Source organism: Schistocerca piceifrons, chromosome 3 (genome assembly GCF_021461385.2).
Source record: "Schistocerca piceifrons isolate TAMUIC-IGC-003096 chromosome 3, iqSchPice1.1, whole genome shotgun sequence".
NCBI classification, from domain to species: domain Eukaryota; kingdom Metazoa; phylum Arthropoda; class Insecta; order Orthoptera; family Acrididae; genus Schistocerca; species Schistocerca piceifrons.
In genome coordinates this window covers 400,765,677-400,788,626 of record NC_060140.1, presented here as the reverse complement: position 1 = coordinate 400,788,626, position 22,950 = coordinate 400,765,677, and the positions used below count along the sequence as shown (strand labels likewise).

At 42.6% G+C, this 22,950-nt stretch overlaps 1 protein-coding gene across 1 annotated transcript in view; it reads left to right on the top strand.

Moving 5' to 3' along the window:
- The window catches only part of LOC124789705 (UNC93-like protein), a 426,216-nt gene that overhangs the window by 378,458 nt on the left and 24,808 nt on the right, over positions 1 to 22,950 (top strand). Inside the window, exon 6 of the mRNA XM_047257157.1 lies at positions 1,665 to 1,932. Within this exon, the coding sequence (XP_047113113.1) occupies positions 1,665 to 1,932 (268 nt within the window). The remainder of the gene's footprint in view (positions 1 to 1,664; positions 1,933 to 22,950) is intronic.

The following is a 22,950-nucleotide window of genomic DNA, read 5'->3' as shown; positions in this document are numbered from 1 at the left end:
CAGTAAATGAAAATGAATGAAGAGAAAATTGCTACCATAAACAATAAAAGTACAGTACGTAATTACACTAGCCAACTGCCATAATAGGTACACACTAAACCAATCTACATAACACAGAATAGCACATATAATTGAATCATGTGTAAAACAAAACACTAGTAATCGATCAGGCCAAAATATAATCTAACAAAACTCGTGAATATACTTTTTTGGACTCATGATTATGGCCGGCCGGAGTGGCCGAGCGGTTCTAGGCGCTTCAGTCTGGAACCACGCTACCGCTACCGTCGCAGGTTCGAATCCTGCTTCGGGCATGGATGTGTGTGTTGTCCTTAGTTAGGTTTAAGTAGTTCTGAGTTCTAGGGGACTGATGACCTCAGAAGTTAAGTCACATAGTGGTCATAGCCATTTGAACCATTTTTTCATGATTATGATGACGATCCTTGCTTAAATTCACATGATAGTATAGTACAGTAGTATAGTACACAATATACACCTTAATGTGTATCTAAAGCAGACAGTAACACTTCATGTTCTTTTATAGTCCCGTATAGCCAACAACAATATCCATAATGCCATGTCACACAGTTAACTTGAAATATACAAAGATAAATTTAAATACCAAATGAGAACTTTACACTTTTTCTCAAAATCTACATAATAGATTATAAATAATGTAACAGAATATAAATACGTAATACAAAAGAAACCAGAACACTGACGCCGGCCATTGTGGCCGTGCAGTTCTAGGCGCTTCAGTCTGAAACCGCGTGAGCGCTACGGTCGCAGGTTCGAATCCTGCCTCGGGCATGGATGGGTGTGATGTCATTAGGTTAGTTAGGTTTAATTAGTTCTAAGTACTAGGCGACTGATGACCCCATAAGTTAAGTCACATAGTGCTCAGAGCCATTTGAACCAGAGCACATGTGAGTGAAAGAGGCATTTTTTAATCAGTTAACGACACAGTTATTTGTTTATGGGCGCTGACACTCACTGATCACTGCACAGACGAAGCAAAACCTGCTCGCAAACGTCCTTTCCGTGACGACCAATGCTTCTGCCTCGATAGTGATTCAAATGGTTCAAATGGCTCTGAGCACTATGGGACTTAACTTCTGTGGTCATCAGTCCCCTAGAACTTAGAACTACTTGGACCTAACTAACCTAAGGACATCACACACATCCGTGCCCGAGGCAGGATTCGAACCTGCGACCGTAACCGTCGCGCGGTTCCAGACTGTAGCGCCTAGAACCGCTCGGCCACTCCGGCCGGCCTCGTCAGTGATATCTGGGAACTTTCTTTGAGATGGAGTTCATTAAGGGACTTTCATCTGGAGACTGTTGTTTTTGGATAGGTGTGGAAACTTTTACTGTAGCAACTGACTGAAAAAAGCGGGATAAGCGCGCTACTTTGAAGCTCCAACTTACTCGCACGTTAACCTCACTCCCAAGTGCTGCTCTGAGATGAAGAGGTAGGATCAGGAGAGGAATTCGTGGCGGGCCGCATCAAACCAGTCAGAAGACTGATGACCCCCTCCCCTCCCCACTCTCCCAAAAAAAAAAGAAAAAATTACGCGCGGACACCCAAAAGAAGTCGAGACATTAAACCACGATTCCCGTGTTTCTGCATAGAAAGGTTGCAGCGGAGACGCACTGTGTTGCAGTCGTACGTGACGTGCGCGTGGGGCGTGGAGAACATCGGCTGGGTGATGATCTGCTACGGCGCGTGCAACTCGGCGTCGGCGCTGGGCGCCAGCTGGCTGGTGAAGGCGACAGGCCGGCTGCCCGTGGTGTGCACCGCGGCCGCCCTGCACGCCGGCCTGCTGGCGGCGCTGCTGGCGTGGCGGCCGCACGCCGACGACCGCGTCGTCTACTTCGTGCTGTCCGGCGTCTGGGGCGCCTGCGACGGCGTTTGGCTCGCGCAGATCAACGGTAACGCACAGCACTCTCTTCCAGTAAAGAGATACAGTGGGTGTACCAAATGTCAGAGTGAGTGTGTGGAAGAGCAGTTGAACGCGATGGACAGTGTCTTGAAAGGAGGGTATAAGATGAACATCAACAATAGCAAAACGAGGATAATGGAATGTAGTCGAATTAAGTCGGGTGATGCTGAGGGAATTAGAATAGTAAATGATACACTTAAAGTAGTAAACGGGTTTTGCTGTTTGGGGAGCAAAATAACTGCTGATGGTCGAAGTAGAGAGGATATAAAATGTAGATTGGCAATGGCAAGGAGAGCTCTTCTGAAGAAGAGAAATTTGTTAACATCGAGTATAGATTTAAGTGTCAGGAAGTCGTTTCTGAAAGTATTTGTGTGGAGTGTAGCCATGTATGGAAGTTAAACACGGACGATAAATAGTTTAGACAAGAAGAGAATAGAAGCATTCGAAATGTGGTGCTACAGAAGAATGCGGGAGATTAGATGTGTAGATCATATAACTAATGAGGAGGTATTGAAGAGAATTTGGGAGAAGAGGAGCTTGTGGCACAACTAGACTAGAAGAAGGGATGGGTTGGTAGGACGTGTTCTGCGACATCGAGGGATCACCAATTTAGTATTGGAGGGCAGCGTGGAGGGTAAAAATCGAAGAGGGAAACCAAGAGATGAATACTCTAAGCACATTCAGAAGGATGTACGCCGCAGTAGGTACTGGGAGATGAAGAAGCTTGCACAGGATAGAGTACCATGGAGAGCTGCATCAAACAAGTCTCAGGACCGAAGACCACAACAACAACCAAATGTGAAAGGCTGAAACACTCTGTGCATGTCACTGGATAAAGGAAGATCGAAAGTCTTCTAGTCTTACAGACACTACAGAGTACACTCACACGGGCACTGTGCGTTGCTCGAGAAATATCTAAATTATAGTCCATTTCATGCTACACACGAATCAAATCAACAGGTCCCCGTTCATAGAATCGACAGCTTCAACAGCTCTTGAAGAGTAACTGCCACAAGTGGAATAGAGCAAATTATGTGTTCTGATGACCTGGGAGTCCAAAAGTAGTGAACAAGATCTTGTTGAAACTTCCTGGCAGATTAAAACTGTGTGCTGGACAGGAAGTTTCATATCAGCGCACACTCCGCTGTAGAGTAAAAATCTCATTCTGGAAACATCCCCCAGGCTATGGCTTAGCCATGTCTCCGCAGTATTCCTTCTTTCTGGAGTTCTAGTTCTGCAAGGTTCGCAGGAGAGCTTCTGTAAAGTTTGGAAGGTAGGAGACGAGGTACTGGCAGAAGTAAAGTTGTGAGGACGGGGCGTGAGTCGTGCTTGGGTAGCTCAGATGGTAGAGCACTTGCCCGCGAAAGGCAAAGGTCCCGAGTTCGGGTCTCGGTCCGCACACAGTTTTAATCTGCCAGGAAGATTCATATCAGCGCACACCCCGCTGCAGAGTGAAAATCTCATTCTGGAAGATCTTGTTCTCCTCCTCTTCCAATTCAGCGTTATGGGATGGTGTTGTTAAAATAACGGCGTAAATTGAGATGGGGCGACGTCATCCATAAAAATGAAACAACTAAATTTTTTGTGAAGCTGAGGAAAAAACCAATTTTGCAACGTGTTCGGGTATGATATTCCTCTTACAGTTTCCTCCGCAAAAAAAGAAAGGTCCATGAACTTTGTGAACAGAAACAGCAGAAAACACGTTCAATATTGGTGAGTCTGTTTCATGATCGACGACGTAGCCAGGATTTTGTGACACCCATATTTTTAGACTACGGCATTTTGCTTTCCAGACATCGAATAGAGATAGCTTGCAATAACTAGGCAGGGATGAAGAGACTCAGTCAGCGTAAAATTGCCAGGAGAGCTGCATCAAAGCAGTCTTTGGACTGAAGTCCATAATAATATACTTTGTTTCCTTTGATTCATGATACCAGTCAGCGATACTTTTGTGCTTTTCATACTGATTTGTCGGGAAAGATGGGTAGTTCGGAAAAAATGTCCTTTGCCATATCCAGGAGAACTGAAGTGCAAAATTCGTACCTTCTGTTATGCTCTCCGGGACGCAATAATCGGTGCAGTAACTGCAACAACTAAGGCCTCATATGCATGCGTAGTTTCCGGAGAAACCACACCATTGTTTGAGGAAGTTGAACTTCTTCTGGACCCATATTCTTACATTATGGCGCTTTACTTTACAAGTCAGATGAAACGTCAATTCGTCCGGAAAGATGAGTCGGTCGGAAAAAGCGTCCTCTGCCATATCCTGGTGTACTGAAGTGCAAAATTCGTATCTTCTGTCATGGTCACCAGGAAGTAATAACTGTTGCAGTAACTGAAACTTATAAGGCTTCATAAGCAATTGTCATTTCCTGAGAAGTGACTGACGAAGATGAGTCGATCGGAAAAAGCGTCCTCTGCCATATCCTGGGGAACAGAAAAGCAAAACTCGTACCTTCTCCTATGGTCACCAGGAAGCAATAATTGCTGCAGTAACTGAAATTTGTAAGGCTTCCTAAGCAGGTGTCGTTTCCTAAGAAGTCACACCTTTGTTTGAGGAAGTTGAACTTCTTGTGGACTTCCCACGGCTTCGTGTGAACGCATCTCCCATACATTTCAACACACATTTCCATCAGACGTGCGTGGCTGACCAGTACTCTTCCTCTGCATACGCAACGACCTTCCAAGCACTTTTATGCCAGTCATAAAATGCATATGCAGAGGCGGCTTCTTATTCACTCTACGGCAGAATGCGCATTACACTTCAATAATGGACTGTAAATTCCACGATGTCTCTTGTGGTCTAGTCGCCATGTTGCTACCAACAACAGTGCAGCTATGTCAAAACATTAAATTCTTCTCTATCCAGTTGTAACGCGCGCGCGGAGCACACGATACTCATTAAAGCCTGTACTATGGTAAGTTGACGGGCTTCACCTTATGAGAAAGGATTTTTGTATAGATATTGACCGCGTGTACCTGAATGGTGGCAAATCAGACTTACACCCACTCTGTAATAACAATGATACGTCAAGCAAGTCCGAAATGCAACTACACGTCAGGGCGGACAGGAAACAACACAGAAGATGCTACCAATTTGTTAATAATACGGTCGCCAGCCTAATTAGGCATTAACTGAGTTTCTTCCCTGTATAAGTTGATGTACGTTCATGCAAAACCACATGTAATAACACTGCATAACATGGTAAATTTTAGAACCAGAAATTCTACTGAACTGATAATTTCACTTTCTGTACTAATATGGATAAACCATAAATACATAACATTACACTATAATGTTTACTACAAAACTTCGTACTGTCTATTGATCTGATTAAAATCGTGCATAGGTTACCCTAGAAATAGCACTTTCGAAACACACACACAATGTCAATTTTGATAAAGGTAAAACACTGATAAGTTTTGGTTTCTATTTTGGCTTTGACTTTGCTGGTCAAATCAGTTTAGAACTCTTCAGAATTCAAATGAATAAAAAGGGGGGGAGGACCCTGGAGCTGTTATGGTCACTGTATTAAAACAGTTTAATTACTGAAATCATTATGCCCTCAAGATTTCCAATATATGATTTACTACTCTTTTTATCTTATTTCCTGCTCATTTAAATACCATTATATCTGTCTCGAAATAATTAAACTTCGTTACTAAATCAGTATCAAAATTATCTTCCAACTTTGTCAGACCTTTGTTATTCCTCAATTGGTTCATTAACAAAATAGTTCTTTAAACATCATTCTAACATAGCTAGGTCTGCAGGTAATTATTATTAACATAAACTTTAATTATTCATCTCGGGACACTCGGATTGCACAACATTTGGAAAGGACCCTGTCTAGGTTAGTTGTGAGGATAATTAAATGATATGGCAGTTCTGGTAAAATTTAAGTTGTTATTGACCAGTATGGAACAAAAGTAACCCTGGTCCACACGAATACAGTACTAAAAATTCAACCTGTTTGTATCGATGCGGCGGTTGGTAGGCGGCGAGATAGCGAGGCACAGAGCACACATACAATCACAGCAATGGCTCTTGATGTATCGGCACTTTACTTCTTCATAGCGTCGCGATACTTTTCCATTTAGTGCCTATGGAATTTTGCCATGCTGCATAGGCGTCGGAACGGCATATCCGAGGCTCAATGAAACTACGTCTTCCAGGAGAGTCTCCTCGATCCAGAACGTGTTGCTCAGACCAATGCCCAACTCTGACTACCACTGCTGAGCGCGTTGTGCCGTGCAGCGCCCGTGTGCATTTTCCCGCGCTCGCCTGCTATCCACCTTTTACCGCTTCCTTACAAGACGGGTATTCACCCGAGGTTTTGCATTCTTTATGTTCTAATACATTGCCTATGTATGGACCAGACGCATAATTACAACTTTGACATCTTACAATAGTTTCAACGTTTCTTACATTTCAATTCTGTTATAATATTGCTTGAAATTTGACATAAACATTAATATTCACTTCGAAAATTGTTACAGGTTCTTTAAAATAATGGCATGAAACAAAAAAGAAATGAAATCAAAACATCGATTACACTAATTTATCGAAAATTCAGAAGAAAAAATTATTATATATACAGTAGTACAGCGTTGTTGTTGTTACACATGCCCCTGTTTCCAGTAAATTTCACTAAGTTCAAATTTGATGGGAACACTAAACTTTATATTTATACAGTGGTTCTGAATATTTATGTGAATGTCCCATCATAAAAGTTTATACCACAAACCTCCTTTCACTCACATTATCTAGGTCTATACTTTTTAACATATCAAGAACATTTACCTATCATTTACGTAAGTGCCTTTGGCACAGTCCATCCTCCTATCACAACATAATTTAAATAGCAAATTACTCATAATTATTAAATTTCTCAGAAAAATAAAATCACATTTTAGAACACAAACACATAACTACAAAAGCATATACAAATACCTATATATACTATAAAACAATTTGTTGCTGCTTGCGTTGAATGGCAGTCCATTTCCTTATTCACTAATAAACACACAATACTATTTAGAAAAATCACTACATCTATTTGCTGCCTATTATTCATATTTGGGCAGTCCATTTCGCATCATTTTATCACATCACCTGCACCACACTTACAATTCTCCTTTGACTATTTATCTGCCCTCTTTGATTTTTGGCAGTCCTTCATATTATGACTCATATACTGCCCACTTTGGTTTTTGGCAGTCCCATCTTTTATCTGGCTTGTAGCATTTGCTTTTTCTTTTCAACCCTTTTCCCCATACATCTTTACATTTATAGTACATTTGGTAATCTGAAACTTACATAAGTACATTAGCACATTGATAATGGTATACATATATTTACAAAGATTTGTTACATTTGGAATAAATTACTTTCAGCATAAGATACAGCACATTTATTGCAAATTGCTCTCTGAGTGTACTTGGGTCACTCACTCCTAGGAACATACAGTTTCAGGTACACCACGTTTCTTACACCTAAAGGTCTTTTGGATTTTGGGTAGATCAGGTAGTAAGCATTACCGTGTGGAATGTTCTGTATTATATACGGTCCATTATAAATATCCCCCCCCCCCCCCATGAACCATGGACCTGGCCGTTGGTGGGGAGGCTTGCATGCCTCAGCGATACAGATAGCCGTACCGTAGGTGCAACCACAACGGAGGGGTATCTGTTGAGAGGCCAGACAAACGTGTGGTTCCTGAAGAGGGGCAGCAGCCTTTTCAGTAGTTGCAAGGGCAACAGTCTGGATGATTGACTGATCTGGCCTTGTAACAATAACCAAAACGGCCTTGCTGTGCTGGTACTGCGAATGGCTGAAAGCAAGGGGAAACTACAGCCGTAATTTTTCCCGAGGGCATGCAGCTTTACTGTATGATTACATGATGATGGCGTCCTCTTGGGTAAAATATTCCGGAGGTAAAATAGTCCCCCATTCGGATCTCCGGGCGGGGACTACTCAAAAGCGTGGAATGTCAGATCCCTTAATCGGGCAGGTAGGTTAGAAAATTTAAAAAGGGAAATGGATAGGTTGAAGTTAGATATAGTGGGAATTAGTGAAGTTCGGTGGCAGGAGGAACAAGACTTCTGGTCAGGTGACTACAGGGTTATAAATACAAAATCAAATAGGGGTAATGCAGGTGTAGGTTTAATAATGAATAGGAAAATAGGAATGCGGGTAAGCTACTACAAACAGCATAGTGAACGCATTATTGTGGCCAAGATAGATACGAAGCCCACACCTACTACAGTAGCACAAGTTTATATGCCAACTAGCTCTGCAGATGACGAAGAAATTGAAGAAATGTATGATGAAATAAAAGAAATTATTCAGATTATGAAGGGAGACGAAAATTTAATAGACATGGGTGACTGGAATTCGAGTGTAGGAAAAGGGAGAGAAGGAAACATAGTAGGTGAATATGGATTGGGGGACAGAAATGAAAGAGGAAGCCGCCTGGTAGAATTTTGCACAGAGCACAACATAATCATAACTAACACTTGGTTTAAGAATCATGAAAGAAGTTTGTATACATGGAAGAACCCTGGACATACTAAAAGGTATCAGTTAGATTATATAATGGTAAGACAGAGATTTAGGAACCAGGTTTTAAATTGTAAGACATTTCCAGGGGCAGATGTGGACTCTGACCACAATCTATTGGTTATGACCTGTAGATTAAAACTGAAGAAACTGCAAAAAGGTGGGAATTTAAGGAGATGGGACCTGGATAAACTGAAAGAACCAGAGATTGTACAGAGATTCAGGGAGAGCATAAGGGAGCAATTGACAGGAATGGGGGAAATAAATACAGTAGAAGAAGAATGGGTAGCTTTGAGGGATGAAGTAGTGAAGGCAGAAAAGGATCAAGTAGGTAAAAAGACGAGGGCTAGTAGAAATCCTTGGGTAACAGAAGAAATATTGAATTTAATTGATGAAAGGAGAAAATATAAAAATGCAGTAAGTGAAACAGGCAAAAAGGAATACAAACGTCTCAAAAATGAGATCGACAGGAAGTACAAAATGGCTAAGCAGGGATGGCTAGAGGACAAATGTAAGGATGTAGAGGCCTATCTCACTAGGGGTAAGATAGATACCGCCTACAGGAAAATTAAAAAGACCTTTGGAGATAAGAGAACGACTTGTATGAATATCAAGAGCTCAGATGGAAACCCAGTTCTAAGCAAAGAAGGGAAAGCAGAAAGGTGGAAGGAGTATATAGAGGGTCTATACAAGGGCGATGTACTTGAGGACAATATTATGGAAATGGAAGAGGATGTAGATGAAGATGAAATGGGAGATATGATACTGCGTGAAGAGTTTGACAGAGCACTGAAAGACCTGAGTCGAAACAAGGCCCCCGGAGTAGACAATATTCCATTGGAACTACTGACGGCCGTGGGAGAGCCAACTCTACCATCTGGTGAGCAAGATGTATGAAACAGGCGAAATACCCTCAGACTTCAAGAAGAATATAATAATTCCAATCCCAAAGAAAGCAGGTGTTGACAGATGTGAAAATTACCGAACTATCAGCTTAATAAGTCACAGCTGCAAAATACTAACACGAATTCTTTACAGACGAATGGAAATACTAGTAGAAGCCAACCTCGGGGAAGATCAGTTTGGATTCCGTAGAAACACTGGAACACGTGAGGCAATACTGACCTTACGACTTATCTTAGAAGAAAGATTAAGGAAAGGCAAACCTACGTTTCTAGCATTTGTAGACTTAGAGAAAGCTTTTGACAATGTTGACTGGAATACTCTCTTTCAAATTCTAAAGGTGGCAGGGGTAAAATACAGGGAGCGAAAGGCTATTCACAATTTGTACAGAAACCAGATGGCAGTTATAAGAGTCGAGGGACATGAAAGGGAAGCAGTGGTTGGGAAAGGAGTAAGACAGGGTAGTAGCCTCTCCCCGATGTTGTTCAATCTGTATATTGAGCAAGCAGTAAAGGAAACAAAAGAAAAATTCGGAGTAGGTATTAAAATTCAGGGAGAAGAAGTAAAAACTTTGAGGTTCGCCGATGACACTGTAATTCTGTGAGAGACAGCAAAGGACTTGGAAGAGCAGTTGAATGGAATGGACAGTGTCTTGAAAGGAGGATATAAGATGAACATCAACAAAAGCAAAACAAGGATAATGGAATGTAGTCTAATTAAGTCGGGTGATGCTGAGGGAATTAGATTAGGAAATGAGGCACTTAAAGTAGTAAAGGAGTTTTGCTATTTGGGGAGCAAAATAACTGATGATGGTCGAAGTAGAGAGGATATAAAATGCAGACTGGCAATGGCAAGGAAAGCGTTTCTGAAGAAGAGAAATTTGTTAACATCCAGTATTGATTTAAGTGTCAGGAAGTCATTTCTGAAAGTATTCCTATGGAGTGTAGCCATGTATGGAAGTGAAACATGGACGATAAATAGTTTGGACAAGAAGAGAATAGAAGCTTTCGAAATGTGGTGCTACAGAAGAATGCTGAAGATTAGATGGGTAGATCACATAACTAATGAGGAAGTATTGAATAGGATTGGGGAGAAGAGAAGTTTGTGGCACAACTTGACCAGAAGAAGGGATCGGTTGGTAGGACATGTTCTGAGGCATCAAGGGATCACCAATTTAGTATTGGAGGGCAGCGTGGAGGGTAAAAATCGTAGAGGGAGACCAAGAGATGAATACACTAAGCAGATTGAGAAGGATGTAGGTTGCAGTAGGTACTGGGAGATGAAAAAGCTTGCACAGGATAGAGTAGCATGGAGAGCTGCATCAAACCAGTCTCAGGACTGATTACCACAACAACATTATAAATATATTTAAATTTGGAAATTTCATGGTTCAGTTCACTAGAGTTTTCGTGGGTTTTTAAAGAACATAATCTCCAGTTTTAAATTTTGAAACTTTCAGATTTTTATCATGTCTTTTAGATCTAGATTCAGCTTTTTGTTTTGCCCTTTTTCTAACTAAATCTTTCTATTCACTCAGCCCCAAGCTTGTACAAGGTGGAAACTCTAGTTTTTCCTCAATTAAACCTTTACTTCAGCTGCCTAACAAAATTTCTTCCGGTGGGAACCCAGTAGTTTCATGATGTACTGTGTTCATGACTCTAAATCATGTCCCGTCCTGTTTATTCCACAACGCTCCTTGGTCGACTGTGACATCGTCCCAAGATACGTTCCTGACCTGTGAACCATTTATATCTGGTGGCTTTTTCGGTTTCTGGAGTTCAAAGTCTTTGCTTACTTGAACTCTTTGCAAAATAAACACTGAGTCATCATGTGGCTCTTTCTTTTTTCTGTGTTCAGTCTCAACATCTGAGTTTTGTTTTCAAACTTCATCATCGGTAGGTACAATATCGCAATTAGCTGTATTCCCATTACTTTCACTAGTACCAAAATACTCGTCATCTGAACTATCGTCCGAATCCGACCATTCTGGATCGCTTTCAGGTTCTAACATAAAAGCTTTCCTGAGACAGGCACTAAGTTCTTCCTCTGCATTTTCGTTAGGCTTTAATTTTAACTCAGTATCCTCTTTTGACAAAACGGCCTCATTACCAGCTTTACTCACATCCACTGTTACTTAATATTTAGTGTAATCCTCGTGGACTTCAGTTACTCTTTGGTAATTACCTGCTCCTTCCCCACGGTGCCTTTCGGTAACAGCTCGTACTGTTGGCGGATCGTTAACAGAAGTTACTTCCTCGTCAATGCTTAGGATTTCATCCTCCAATTCCTTTCTATCTTTAACCTTCGTCCTATCGGCAGCACGCGTACTTTGCGCGGCGCTATTTATTCTCCCCTCTTTAAATTCGGGCCACGTCACCTTATCGACGTCCCTACTATCTCCTTTTTCACTAATTAACCTCCTTGCCTCATACTCCTTCTTAAAATCCTCCCACTCACATTGCTTGAGGCCCTTGTACAGATCGTCGATCTGCACACGCCAATCAGTTACTTCTGCTAATTCATTCTCGCCATTTACTTCATTGCTAACACTGCTAACCGCGCCTCTCTGTGTATCCACTGTTCCATCTACTATTTCCTTCGCCACGGAATTACCACTCGTAATGTATTCACCAGTTCTTACGGCAATGATCGTACCTAATGCTGCCGCATTGCTAGCGGCTTCCCTCTGAACAGCTGTTCTGCTAGGCTAGGCCGTTGCCCTCTGATGCTCCACTCGCCTGTTAACAAGTATCGCTCTGCGCAGCGAAGATGACTCATCCGCGCTTGCACCTGACGCTTGTTTCACAACAACACGTTGCGTCGTTCCACGCCTGTCTCTAACCTGTCTCATAACTTTACTGTCAGTCCGGTAGCATTTCTTAAATCGGGGCCGGTATATTCTGTCCGCTTCCGTTTGGCCCGCAACGTTCGTGGAAATCAGTTTCCCGCGTCGTTATTATTTTGCGCGGCGTACCCTCTACCGAGACCTGGATGACTCCCTCTTCCTCTTCCTCTACCTCTACCTCTCTGTATTATGTTGACGCAAAACCCATCGCCGCCATTTCTTTCGTCATTATTGAGATTATTTCTGTTACCAAAATTCTGATAATTGGCACGACTTTCGCGCCAGTGGCTTTCGTCTTCGACCCTTTCGAGAAATGCTTGGAAGCTACGATGATTGCTTCCCACGTATCTCTTTGAATCTTCTGGAAGCTTTTTATATAGCTCCCATATGATTTCTGAATCGGATCTTCTCCCTCTTAAATGGTCAACTTTCGGTACCAATATTCGCAGAAATCTTTCAAAGAATTCCTGCCCCTGTTATCATGAAGTTTGGCCATGATAAACTCGCTCCACAAATGATCCTGTTTTTGTTCGGACCAATATTCTTCCGTAAACTTTTGTTCAAATTCTCCGAACGTCATTTGTTCGATATTCAAGTTAATTCCCCAGCGCTTAGCGTCACTTGCTAAGGCGCTAATTACTACGTTTATCTTTTCCTGACCAGACCAGAGTTCAGGAAACATCCTCTCGCAATTTTTGATGAAATCTAACGGATGCCATCCGTTATGTTTCTTGGCGGGATCGAAGCGTTCCTCACCTTCCAATAGCTTCGTAAGTGGTGTGCCAATATAGACATCACCAGGTCTATCTTTAATTTTACTCTCAAGATCGAAAATTTTGCCTTGAATTTTCTAAGTATTTTGTTCACACTTTTTTACACATCTGGTAACTTTCTCGCCTAAATCTCTTTCAGTGTCTGAAACTGCCTTTTTAAACTGTGATATTCCGTGTTGACATTCGTTTACGATCTCAGTTTTAAGACCGAAAACTTTTTCGTCTCCTTTTGTTTCGACTAGAGGCTCTACTTTCTCTTGGATGTTGAGAATTTCAACATCAAACCTACTGTTAATGTTGTCAATTTCCCCCTGCATAGTATCCATATTTTTGTTCATTGTGTCAATTTCAAATTTCATAGTATTTACTACAGAGCTTAAACTAGCCACTTTTTGTTCTACCTGTTCTATTTGTTTACTAATTTTAATTCCCTGTCTTCAACCTGTGCTTTAAGCTGACCAACTTGTGTTTTAAGCTGCTCGTCAACGTGCGTTTTAAGCTGCCTAACCTGACTACTGACTTGTTTTTGAAGCTGATCGTTCTGTGTTTTGATCTGCTCGTCAACGTGTGTTTTAAGCTGATTAACCTCATTACTAACTTGTTTTTGAAGTTGATCATTCTGTGTTTTGATCTGCTCACTCTGTCCTGAAATTTGTTTGGTTAATTGTTCAAATAAATCGTTCATGCTTAAAATCTTCACACTGTTTTGTTCTACGGAATCGGTGTGTTCCGACCCTACCTCAAAATTTTCTTTCGATTCTTTCTTTATCTGTGGTGAATCAAACATGTCAGTGGATTCGTTCACGTACCCACTATCATCTACAAAGTCATCCTCTATTCCTGTTTTATTCCTTGCCTTGTTCTAGGCAATCTCGACATTTCAGTCTGTTCGTTAACATGTTCGTGATATTGTATGTACGCCAATTGTCTTCCGCTAACGCCATCTATTATCTGGCCGAGTGAACTCCTGCTATTGCCAGCCGCATTTTCCATTACGCTCGGCACATCTACTGTTTCTACGTTCTTGTCCCTGCTGAACGCAAATTACGCCACACTACCGTACTTGACGTTCGCTGCTATTACTTTACAAAATATTATTGTAATTCGTGCCACTGAACATCCACTGTTCGGTATTCACATTAATTTCTGACCGACAACAACTGGATGTCCTGTCACCGGGAGCCACTTGTAACGCGCGCGCGGAGCACACGGTACTCATTAAAGCCTGTACTATGCTAAGTTGACGGGCTTCACCTTATGAGAAAGGATTTTTGTATAGATATTGACCGCGTGTACCTGAATGGTGGCAAATCAGACTTACACCCACTCTGTAATTACAATGATACGTCGAGCAAGTCCGAAATGCAACTACACGTCAGGACGGACAGGAAACAACACAGAAGATGCTACCAATTTGTTAATAATACGGTCGCCAGCCTAATTAGGCATTAACTGAGTTTCTTCCCTGTACAAGTCGATGTACGTTCATGCAAAACCACACGTAATAACACTGCATAACATGGTAAATTTTAGAACCAGAAATTCTACTGAACTGATAATTTCACTTTCTGTACTAATATGGATAAACCATAAATACACAACATTACACTATAATGTTTACTACTAAACTTCGTACTGTCTATTGATCTGATTAAAATCGTGCATAGGTTACCCTAGAAATAGCACTTTCGAAACACACACACAATGTCAATTTTGATAAAGGTAAAACACTGATAAATTTTGGTTTCTATTTTGGCTTTGACTTTGCTGGTCAAATCAGTTTAGAACACTTCAGAATTCAAATGAATAAAAAGGGGGGGGGGCCTGAAGCTGTTATGATCACTGTATTAAAACAGTTTAATTACTGAAACCATTATGCCCTCAAGATTTCCAATATATGATTTACTACTCTTTTTATCTTATTTCCTGCTCATTTAAATACCATTATATCCGTCTCGAAATAATTAAACTTCATTACTAAATCAATATCAAAATTATCTTCCAACTTTGTCAGATCTTTGTTATTCCTCAATTGGTTCATTAACAAAATAGTTCTTTAAACATCATTCTAACATAGCTAGGTCTGCAGGTAATTATTATGAACATAAACTTTAATTATTCATCTCGGGACACTCGGATTGCACAACATTTGGAAAGGACCCTGTCTAGGTTAGTTGTGAGGATAATTAAATGATATGGCAGTTCTGGTAAAAATTAAGTTGTTATTGAACAGTCTGGAACAAAAGTAACCCTGGTCCACACGAATACAGTACTAAAAATTTCAACCTGTTTGTATCGATGCGGCGGTTGGTAGGTGGCGAGATGGTGAGACACAGAGCACACACACAATCACAGCAATGGCTCTTGATGTATCGGCACTTTACTTCTTCATAGCGTCGCGATACTTTTCCATTTAGTGCCTATGGAATTTTGCCATGCTGCATAGGCGTCGGAACGGCATATCCGAGGCTCAATGAAACTACGTCTTCCAGGAGAGCCTCCTCGATCCAGAACGTGTTGCTCAGACCAATGCCCAACTCTGACTACCACTGCTGAGCGCGTTGTGCCGTGCAGCGCCCGTGTGCATTTTCCCGCGCTCGCCTGCTATCCACCTTTTACCGCTCCCTTACAAGCCGGGCATTCACCCGAGGTTTTGCATTCTACATATTCTAATACATTGCCTACGTATGGACCAGACGCACAATTACAACTTTGACATCTTACAATAGTTTCAACGTTTCCTACATTTCATTTCTGTTATAATATCGCTTGAAATTTGACATAAACATTAATATTCACATCGTAAATTGTTTACAGTTTCTTTAACATAATGGCATGGAACAAAAAAGAAATGAAATCAGAACATCGATTACACTAATTTATCGAAAATTCAGAAGAAAAAATTATTATATGTACAATAGTACAGCGTTGTTGTTGTTACAGAGTGACACGCACAAGGTGTTGTTATCTTTCATTGTTTGTCTGCAGTAGACAACTGAAACTTCTTCTCTCTCTTTTGAATCACCCTGTACATTTTCAGAAGTATCGCTGACCGGTGTCATGAACCAAAGGAAACAGAGTATCTTCAGTAGAAAGAATGCTTTGATGCGACCCTCGGGGCAAGTTTATTCTGTCTCAGTCTCTTCCTCCCTGCCTAGTTACTGCAACCTAAATCTATTCGAGCCTGCTCACTGTGCTCAAGTCTTGGCCCCTCTGCAATTTCCCCTCTTCCCATTCCCCCTTCTCAACTTCCTTGCATTACGAAATTTGTCCCTTGTTCCCTCAGTATGTGCATTATCGACAGATCCGTTCTTTCGACCGTTACGTGCCATAATCGCCATTTCTTCCCAGTTTGATGCACCACTTTTACAGTAGTTATACCCTGTGGTTGTAATTAAACTTTCGCTCCTTGAAGTGGCGGCTATGAAAAACGAGTGACCGTAGGACAGTGAAACTCTGGGGAAACATTACTTTCTTGGGACATGTGGAAGACTAATAGCGAATAAATCATTCAAACAAACTCATTTTAACTTCCACATGACCCGATAGCTTTTGCTAACCGGGTATCATGTTCCAGCTCGAGGTGACAAACATTGCTCAATGCGATGACCATCTCCATCCACTACAGCCTAGACCCGTACTAGACATACCGTTTTCCAATTATTGGTAAGACTGTTCGAACTGTGAACCACAGTGTTTACACATGTCAGGTCACTGGTTCAAGGTCGCACATTCTGTCCTGTATTCTCAGCCATGACAGCAGTAACGTCTTGAACAATCTGTGACACAATTTTCCGTCGGTCAGTCTCAGGAGCAATTCCCAAATAGCCTGTTAATTCCAACTTTAAAATCATGTTCTTCATCCCCGGCGCGGAAAGAGCTTCCCTGTATTCCTTTGATGCATTGAGACTCTAGAACACCAGCAGCGCTATTGCTGCTATCTTGATGAGACAGCTTTCCGAGAAAAGCCCTGTCCACCTTGTCCAGACCCATGTTGAATGTCTGCAGCTAAATGTACACTGACGCTTGTGTTTCAACCCTACGTTCCGATATCAGCAACAGCGCCCAACGGCGCAAATCCTGCAGCACACAATCTGAACATCATTCCTGTCGAGTTAGGTACCCTTAAAGTAAATAGCTTTCCGTCTACATTGGCTCAGGTAGGGAAAGTCTGATTTAATCGTCCTGTATCATCTAATCTTCAGTATTATTCTACAACACCGTATTTCGGAAGCTTCTGTTCTCTTTTTGTGTGAAGTGTTCATGGTCTACGTTTCACTTCCTCACAGGGCTGTACTTCAACTAAATACACTCCTGGAAATGGAAAAAAGAACACATCGACACCGGTGTGTCAAACCCACCATACTTGCTCCGGACACTGCGAGAGGGCTGTACAAGCACTGATCACACGCACGGCACAGCGGACACACCAGGAACCGCGGTGTTGGCCGTCGAATGGCGCTAGCTGCGCAGCATTTGTGCACCGCCGCCGTCAGTGTCAGCCAGTTTGCCGTGGCATACGGAGCTCCATCGCAGTCTTTAACACTGGTAGCATGCCGCGACAGCGTGGACGTGAACCGTATGTGCAGTTGACGGACTTTGAGCGAGGGCGTATAGTGGGCATGCGGGAGGCCGGGTGCACGTACCGCCGAATTGCTCAACACGTGGGGCGTGAGGTCTCCACAGTACATCGATGTTGTCGCCAGTGGTCGGCGGAAGGTGCACGTGCCCGTCGACCTGGGACCGGACCGCAGCGACGCACGGATGCACGCCAAGACCGTAGGATCCTACGCAGTGGCGTAGGGGACCGCACCGCCACTTCCCAGCAAATTAGGGACACTGTTGCTCCTGGGGTATCGGCGAGGACCATTCGCAACCGTCTCCATGAAGCTGGGCTACGGTCCCGCACACCGTTAGGCCGTCTTCCGCTCACGCCCCAACATCGTGCAGCCCGCCTCCAGTGGTGTCGCGACAGGCGTGAATGGAGGGACGAATGGAGACGTGTCGTCTTCAGCGATGAGAGTCGCTTCTGCCTTGGTGCCAATGATGGTCGTATGCGTGTTTGGCGCCGTGCTGGTGAGCGCCACAATCAGGACTGCATACGACCGAGGCACACAGGGCCAACAGCCGGCATCATGATGTGGGGAGCGATCTCGTACACTGGCCGTACACCACTGGTGATCGTCGAGGGGACACTGAATAGTGCACGGTACATCCAAACCGTCATCGAACCCATCGTTCTACCATTCTTAGACCGGCAAGGGAACTTGCTGTTCCAACAGGACAATGCACGTCCGCATGTATCCCGTGCCACCCAACGTGCTCTAGAAGGTGTAAGTCAACTACCCTGGCCAGCAAGATCTCCGGATCTGTCCCCCATTGAGCATGTTTGGGACTGGATGAAGCGTCGTCTCACGCGGTCTGCACGTCCAGCACGAACGCTGGTCCAACTGAGGCGCCAGGTGGAAATGGCATGGCAAGCCGTTCCACAGGACTACATCCAGCATCTCTACGATCGTCTCCATGGGTGAATAGCAGCCTGCATTGCTGCGAAAGGTGGATATACACTGTACTAGTGCCGACATTGTGCATGCTCTGTTGCCTGTGTCTATGTGCCTGTGGTTCTGTCAGTGTGATCATGTGATGTATCTGACCCCAGGAATGTGTCAATAAAGTTTCCCCTTCCTGGGACAATGAATTCACGGTGTTCTTATTTCAATTTCCAGGAGTGTACCTTCATAGAAGACTTCCGAACACAATTCATTGTATTATTTTTGTTTACTTGTTGACACAATCACTTTTTTATGACACAGCCTAAATCTGTTTCAGCCACGTTGACCATCTGTAGATGCCGAGAGGAGCATTTAGTGACCAATGTTTATGTGTTTACAATGTGAGAAAATTTGGATCCTAAATTTCGCACTGAGCATCTAAAGATGGACAATGTGTCTGAAACCAGTTAAGAATGTTTCATAAAAAAGTGATGCTGTCAACAAGTAAACCAACAAATAAACAGAAATTATAAAACGTTTTTGACCGTCTTCGTAAACGAAATGTCTTTTTTTCATAAATTTCAGTTTATATTCCATACCAAAAAATTAAGCTAGCTTTAAACTTTGAAAAGAAACGGCACATTCTGTTTTGTACTATCAACGACATCCCGCCTCCTATGAACTTATTATACGAACAAGAAATTATAAGCAAGGCATACAGTTCTATGTACTTAGGATCACATATTGATGATAATTCAAACTGAAAAAAAAGAATAGTAGACTTGCTAAAGTGTTTGGGTTTGGCTACTTTTGTCATAGGAGGAGTTTACAGTTTTTGGTAAAAATGACGTCCCGGCAGAGCTCCTACGAAACAGTAATGATAAAATCAAAAGTAAATTGGTTATTGTGGTATTTAAATAATATTAAGTTGTAATACCACTCGCCTTCACAAAAAGTGGAACTATTGCATTTCCCAAGAGGACAAATGCAAAGGACTGTACAAGTTACATAACTCCAGCCCTTTTGTCACGTGCGTCAAATATACATTGTTGTCCAAAGTTAATGCTGCTTCCCTGCCCTCTGATTAGTTCATGATATAATCATACAAACTGTCAACAGATGTCTGTACGATCGTGTTCTGCATGGAAGATGGCATTTCGGTCAACGGAAAACTGCTCCAACCATGACGTCAGAGCATCTACCAACCGTAGTAGTGTTTGACGGATAGTCCCACATCCACAATCGTTGTGTACACAGATGGTGCAGTATGGTACAGAGAAGACTCCTACCAGAATCTATGCAGTGTAGGCACGTAGGAAGAATGGAAGCAGGACAGTCGCAAACTCATGAGGCCCGATGGGTTTACGGAAATCATTCTGTTGTTTCTCAGATGTGGAGACAGTTTATAGAGACCGAAACCTTATTCTGAAGCCCAGGACAGGGCCGACCACGTGTGACATCAGAAAGAGAGGACCGTTATTCAGCTGCAAAGGCACGAAAGTACCACCTCAGTACAGCGAAGCAACTGGCGTCGTACTTCGCAGCATCCACTGGACGTTTCGTACTGAGGCAAACGGCGTGGAGAAGGCTTCGACAAATTGTTTTTTCACTGTCGGACACCTGCTGTATGTGTGCCTATGACGCGTCTTTCTTCAGAGCGAAAGTCTTGAGTAGAGTCGTCAACATTCCACCCGTATAGTAGAAGAGTGAGCCAATATTCTTTTCACAGAAGAGTCCCGAGTTGGTCTAGAGAGTGATTCTCGACGGATTCGCTTCTGAAGGGAATGTGGAACATGATTTCGAGACCCGAACATTGTGAAAAGAGACCGATATCGATGAGGATCGCTAATGTTGTGGGCAGGCGCTATGTTGACCACTCTATCACCTCTTCATGAAATTGTATGGGTGAATCGGAAGGCTTTAACTGTTGTCAGGTACAGTGACGAAGTCTTGGGACCTCATGTACGGTTGTTGTGGGTGCTGTGCCCCCTGACTTCGTGTTGACGGACGATAATGCTAGACCTCATAGAGCACGAGTGGCCGATGTTTTTGGAAATGGAAGATACTGCACACATGGCGTGGCCTGCTCGCTCTTCAGATTTGAATTCCATTGAGTATATCTGGGATGCACTTGGGAGACGGGTTCCATCACGTCAAAATTCATCAACCATTCTGTAAGACTTGCGAGTAGCTCCGCAGGAAGAATGGGTGTCATTGCCTCAACATGGCATTGATAACATTATTCACAGCATGCTTCGTCCTTGTCAGGCCTTTTTAGCTGCGAGAGGTGGTCACATCCCATAGTGAGCACATTAACCAGTTGTCTGAATGTTTGTGCAAGTGTGTTAACTTGGAACAAACGAACATTTTCGTGATAACTCAGCCCGCACACCAGAGAGGAGGAATGGGTGCTACATCTGGTAGATGTAAATTCTGTACTACTATCAGCATCAAGGGAATACTAAGTCATTTTCTTGCCTGAACGGTACTTCATGATCAGTTGCTGTACTTCAAAGAATGCGCAAATTCCTGCATTGAACATAGACGTCACGATCAATACCTCATATGAACAACAGACTTTAAAAGGAGTGCGTTTCTGGACCCATGTTTACTGTACTACTTTACTTGTTTAGATGGGTGCTACCGCATATATTTGACAGTTTTTAACACCCTGTAAACACAAAACGTTTACCTTTGAGTCACACTGGTTTCAACATACGTTTGCCAACGTCTGCGCAATTGAGGAGAGAGAGAGAGAGAGAGAGAGAGAGAGAGAGAGAGAGAGAGAGAGAGAGAGACTCACTCACGCGAGAATTCTTTTGGAATAAATCGCTGTATTTAATGTTTCATGCGTTTGTTTGCGAGGCAGAATGAGGTGCGGTGCGATCGAACTGTGACGATTTCAGGTTCTATCGACTGTGATGGCTGTTACACAAGACAAATATAGGTTCGTCAGATACATCCATCGAATTACTAGCATTTCCCACTCGTGCTGTCTTCTACAAATCTGTCAGTTTGGGCAGCAAAAATTAGGAACAGTCGTTCCATTTACTTGAGTGTTTGCTAATGATGGTGGTGTCGCGGTATTTTCTAATTCTCAAATCCTCCTGTATTAATCCTGATCCTCCGTCAGCATTTAAAGCTGCCCCTTCACGTTGTCTGCCGCCGCGCGTATATGACCCGAAAGGAACACAGCAACTGAAATGTCATTCGGTCCACAAAGCATGTAGAACAGAGCACACGAGGTATCTGTTTCGTTGTACTACACTTACAACAACTTTTCACAATTTCTAACAAACCCTAATTTATTTCTTTCATTCATTAACACAAGTGTTTATTGTCACAACGTAAGTTTGCCTTTGTCAGGCAAATACACTGTTTGTTAATGCGTTCGACTCTACCTCGCCCTTCTATACATACCTCTCCATTGGCGCTCTTAAGTAAAGTTGCAGTTTTGACATATGTCCATTCATCAAACATCTAGAAAAATCTTACAGAGTGTTACAAACTGATAATTTGGCAAGCTAATTCAAGAAGCGTCATGCTGCTTGAAAAATGAGTTCCCTTTCTCGCATAACTTTTTGATAGCGTGACCCCATTATGAGAATCAGCCACTACGGCAGGGTGACTACACATCAAAATCCTGATGGTAAACATCTGCACTGTCAACAGCCTTGTCTGAGCGGTAACACCGGTTTCCGACGTATCATAGAAGTTAAGCGCTGTTGGGCTTGGCTAGCACCTGAATGGGTGACCGTCCAGGTCTGCCGAGTGCTGTTGACAAGCGAGCTGCACTCATCCCTTGTTAGTCTACTTGAGATGCTGCTTAATTGAGAAGTACCGTTACCAGTCACGAAAACTTACAACGGCCGGAAGAACGGCATGCTGACCAAATGGTCCTCGATATCTGAGTCCAATGAAGCCAATCCGTTGAGGATGATATGGCGGTCGGTCGATAAGGTTGCACCTTTCAAGCACTGTTCGGACCGGAGTTGGTGTTTTTTTAATCATTTATAATTGCAGCTGAAAGTCCAAAATTGTAAATCAATTTGCAAACACCAAAAGAATTTTATCGGAACTAACAACATATCCACATGCAGCCTTGTCAATAATTTTCCAGGAACGTTGGCACTCAGTATACAACAAGATATTATAGTCTCACGACGTATGTACGCTGCTGTTTAGATGTACATTACTGTTCGTGAAAACTACAACACCAAGGAGGAGACGTGATTACAATGAAATTTGTTCCATAGATTATGGATATGACAAAGCGCTAATGACTATATTTGCAGAACTGTACATGTCCTGAGAGCGGTTCTAAAGCCGTCTGCTACATTTACCCAGCTAGTGCATAGGGTTAGAGTCTTTGATTACTAAGCAAAACGTTCTCGCTCCCGGGTTCGCAACCCGCCTCTGTTTAAATTTTGAT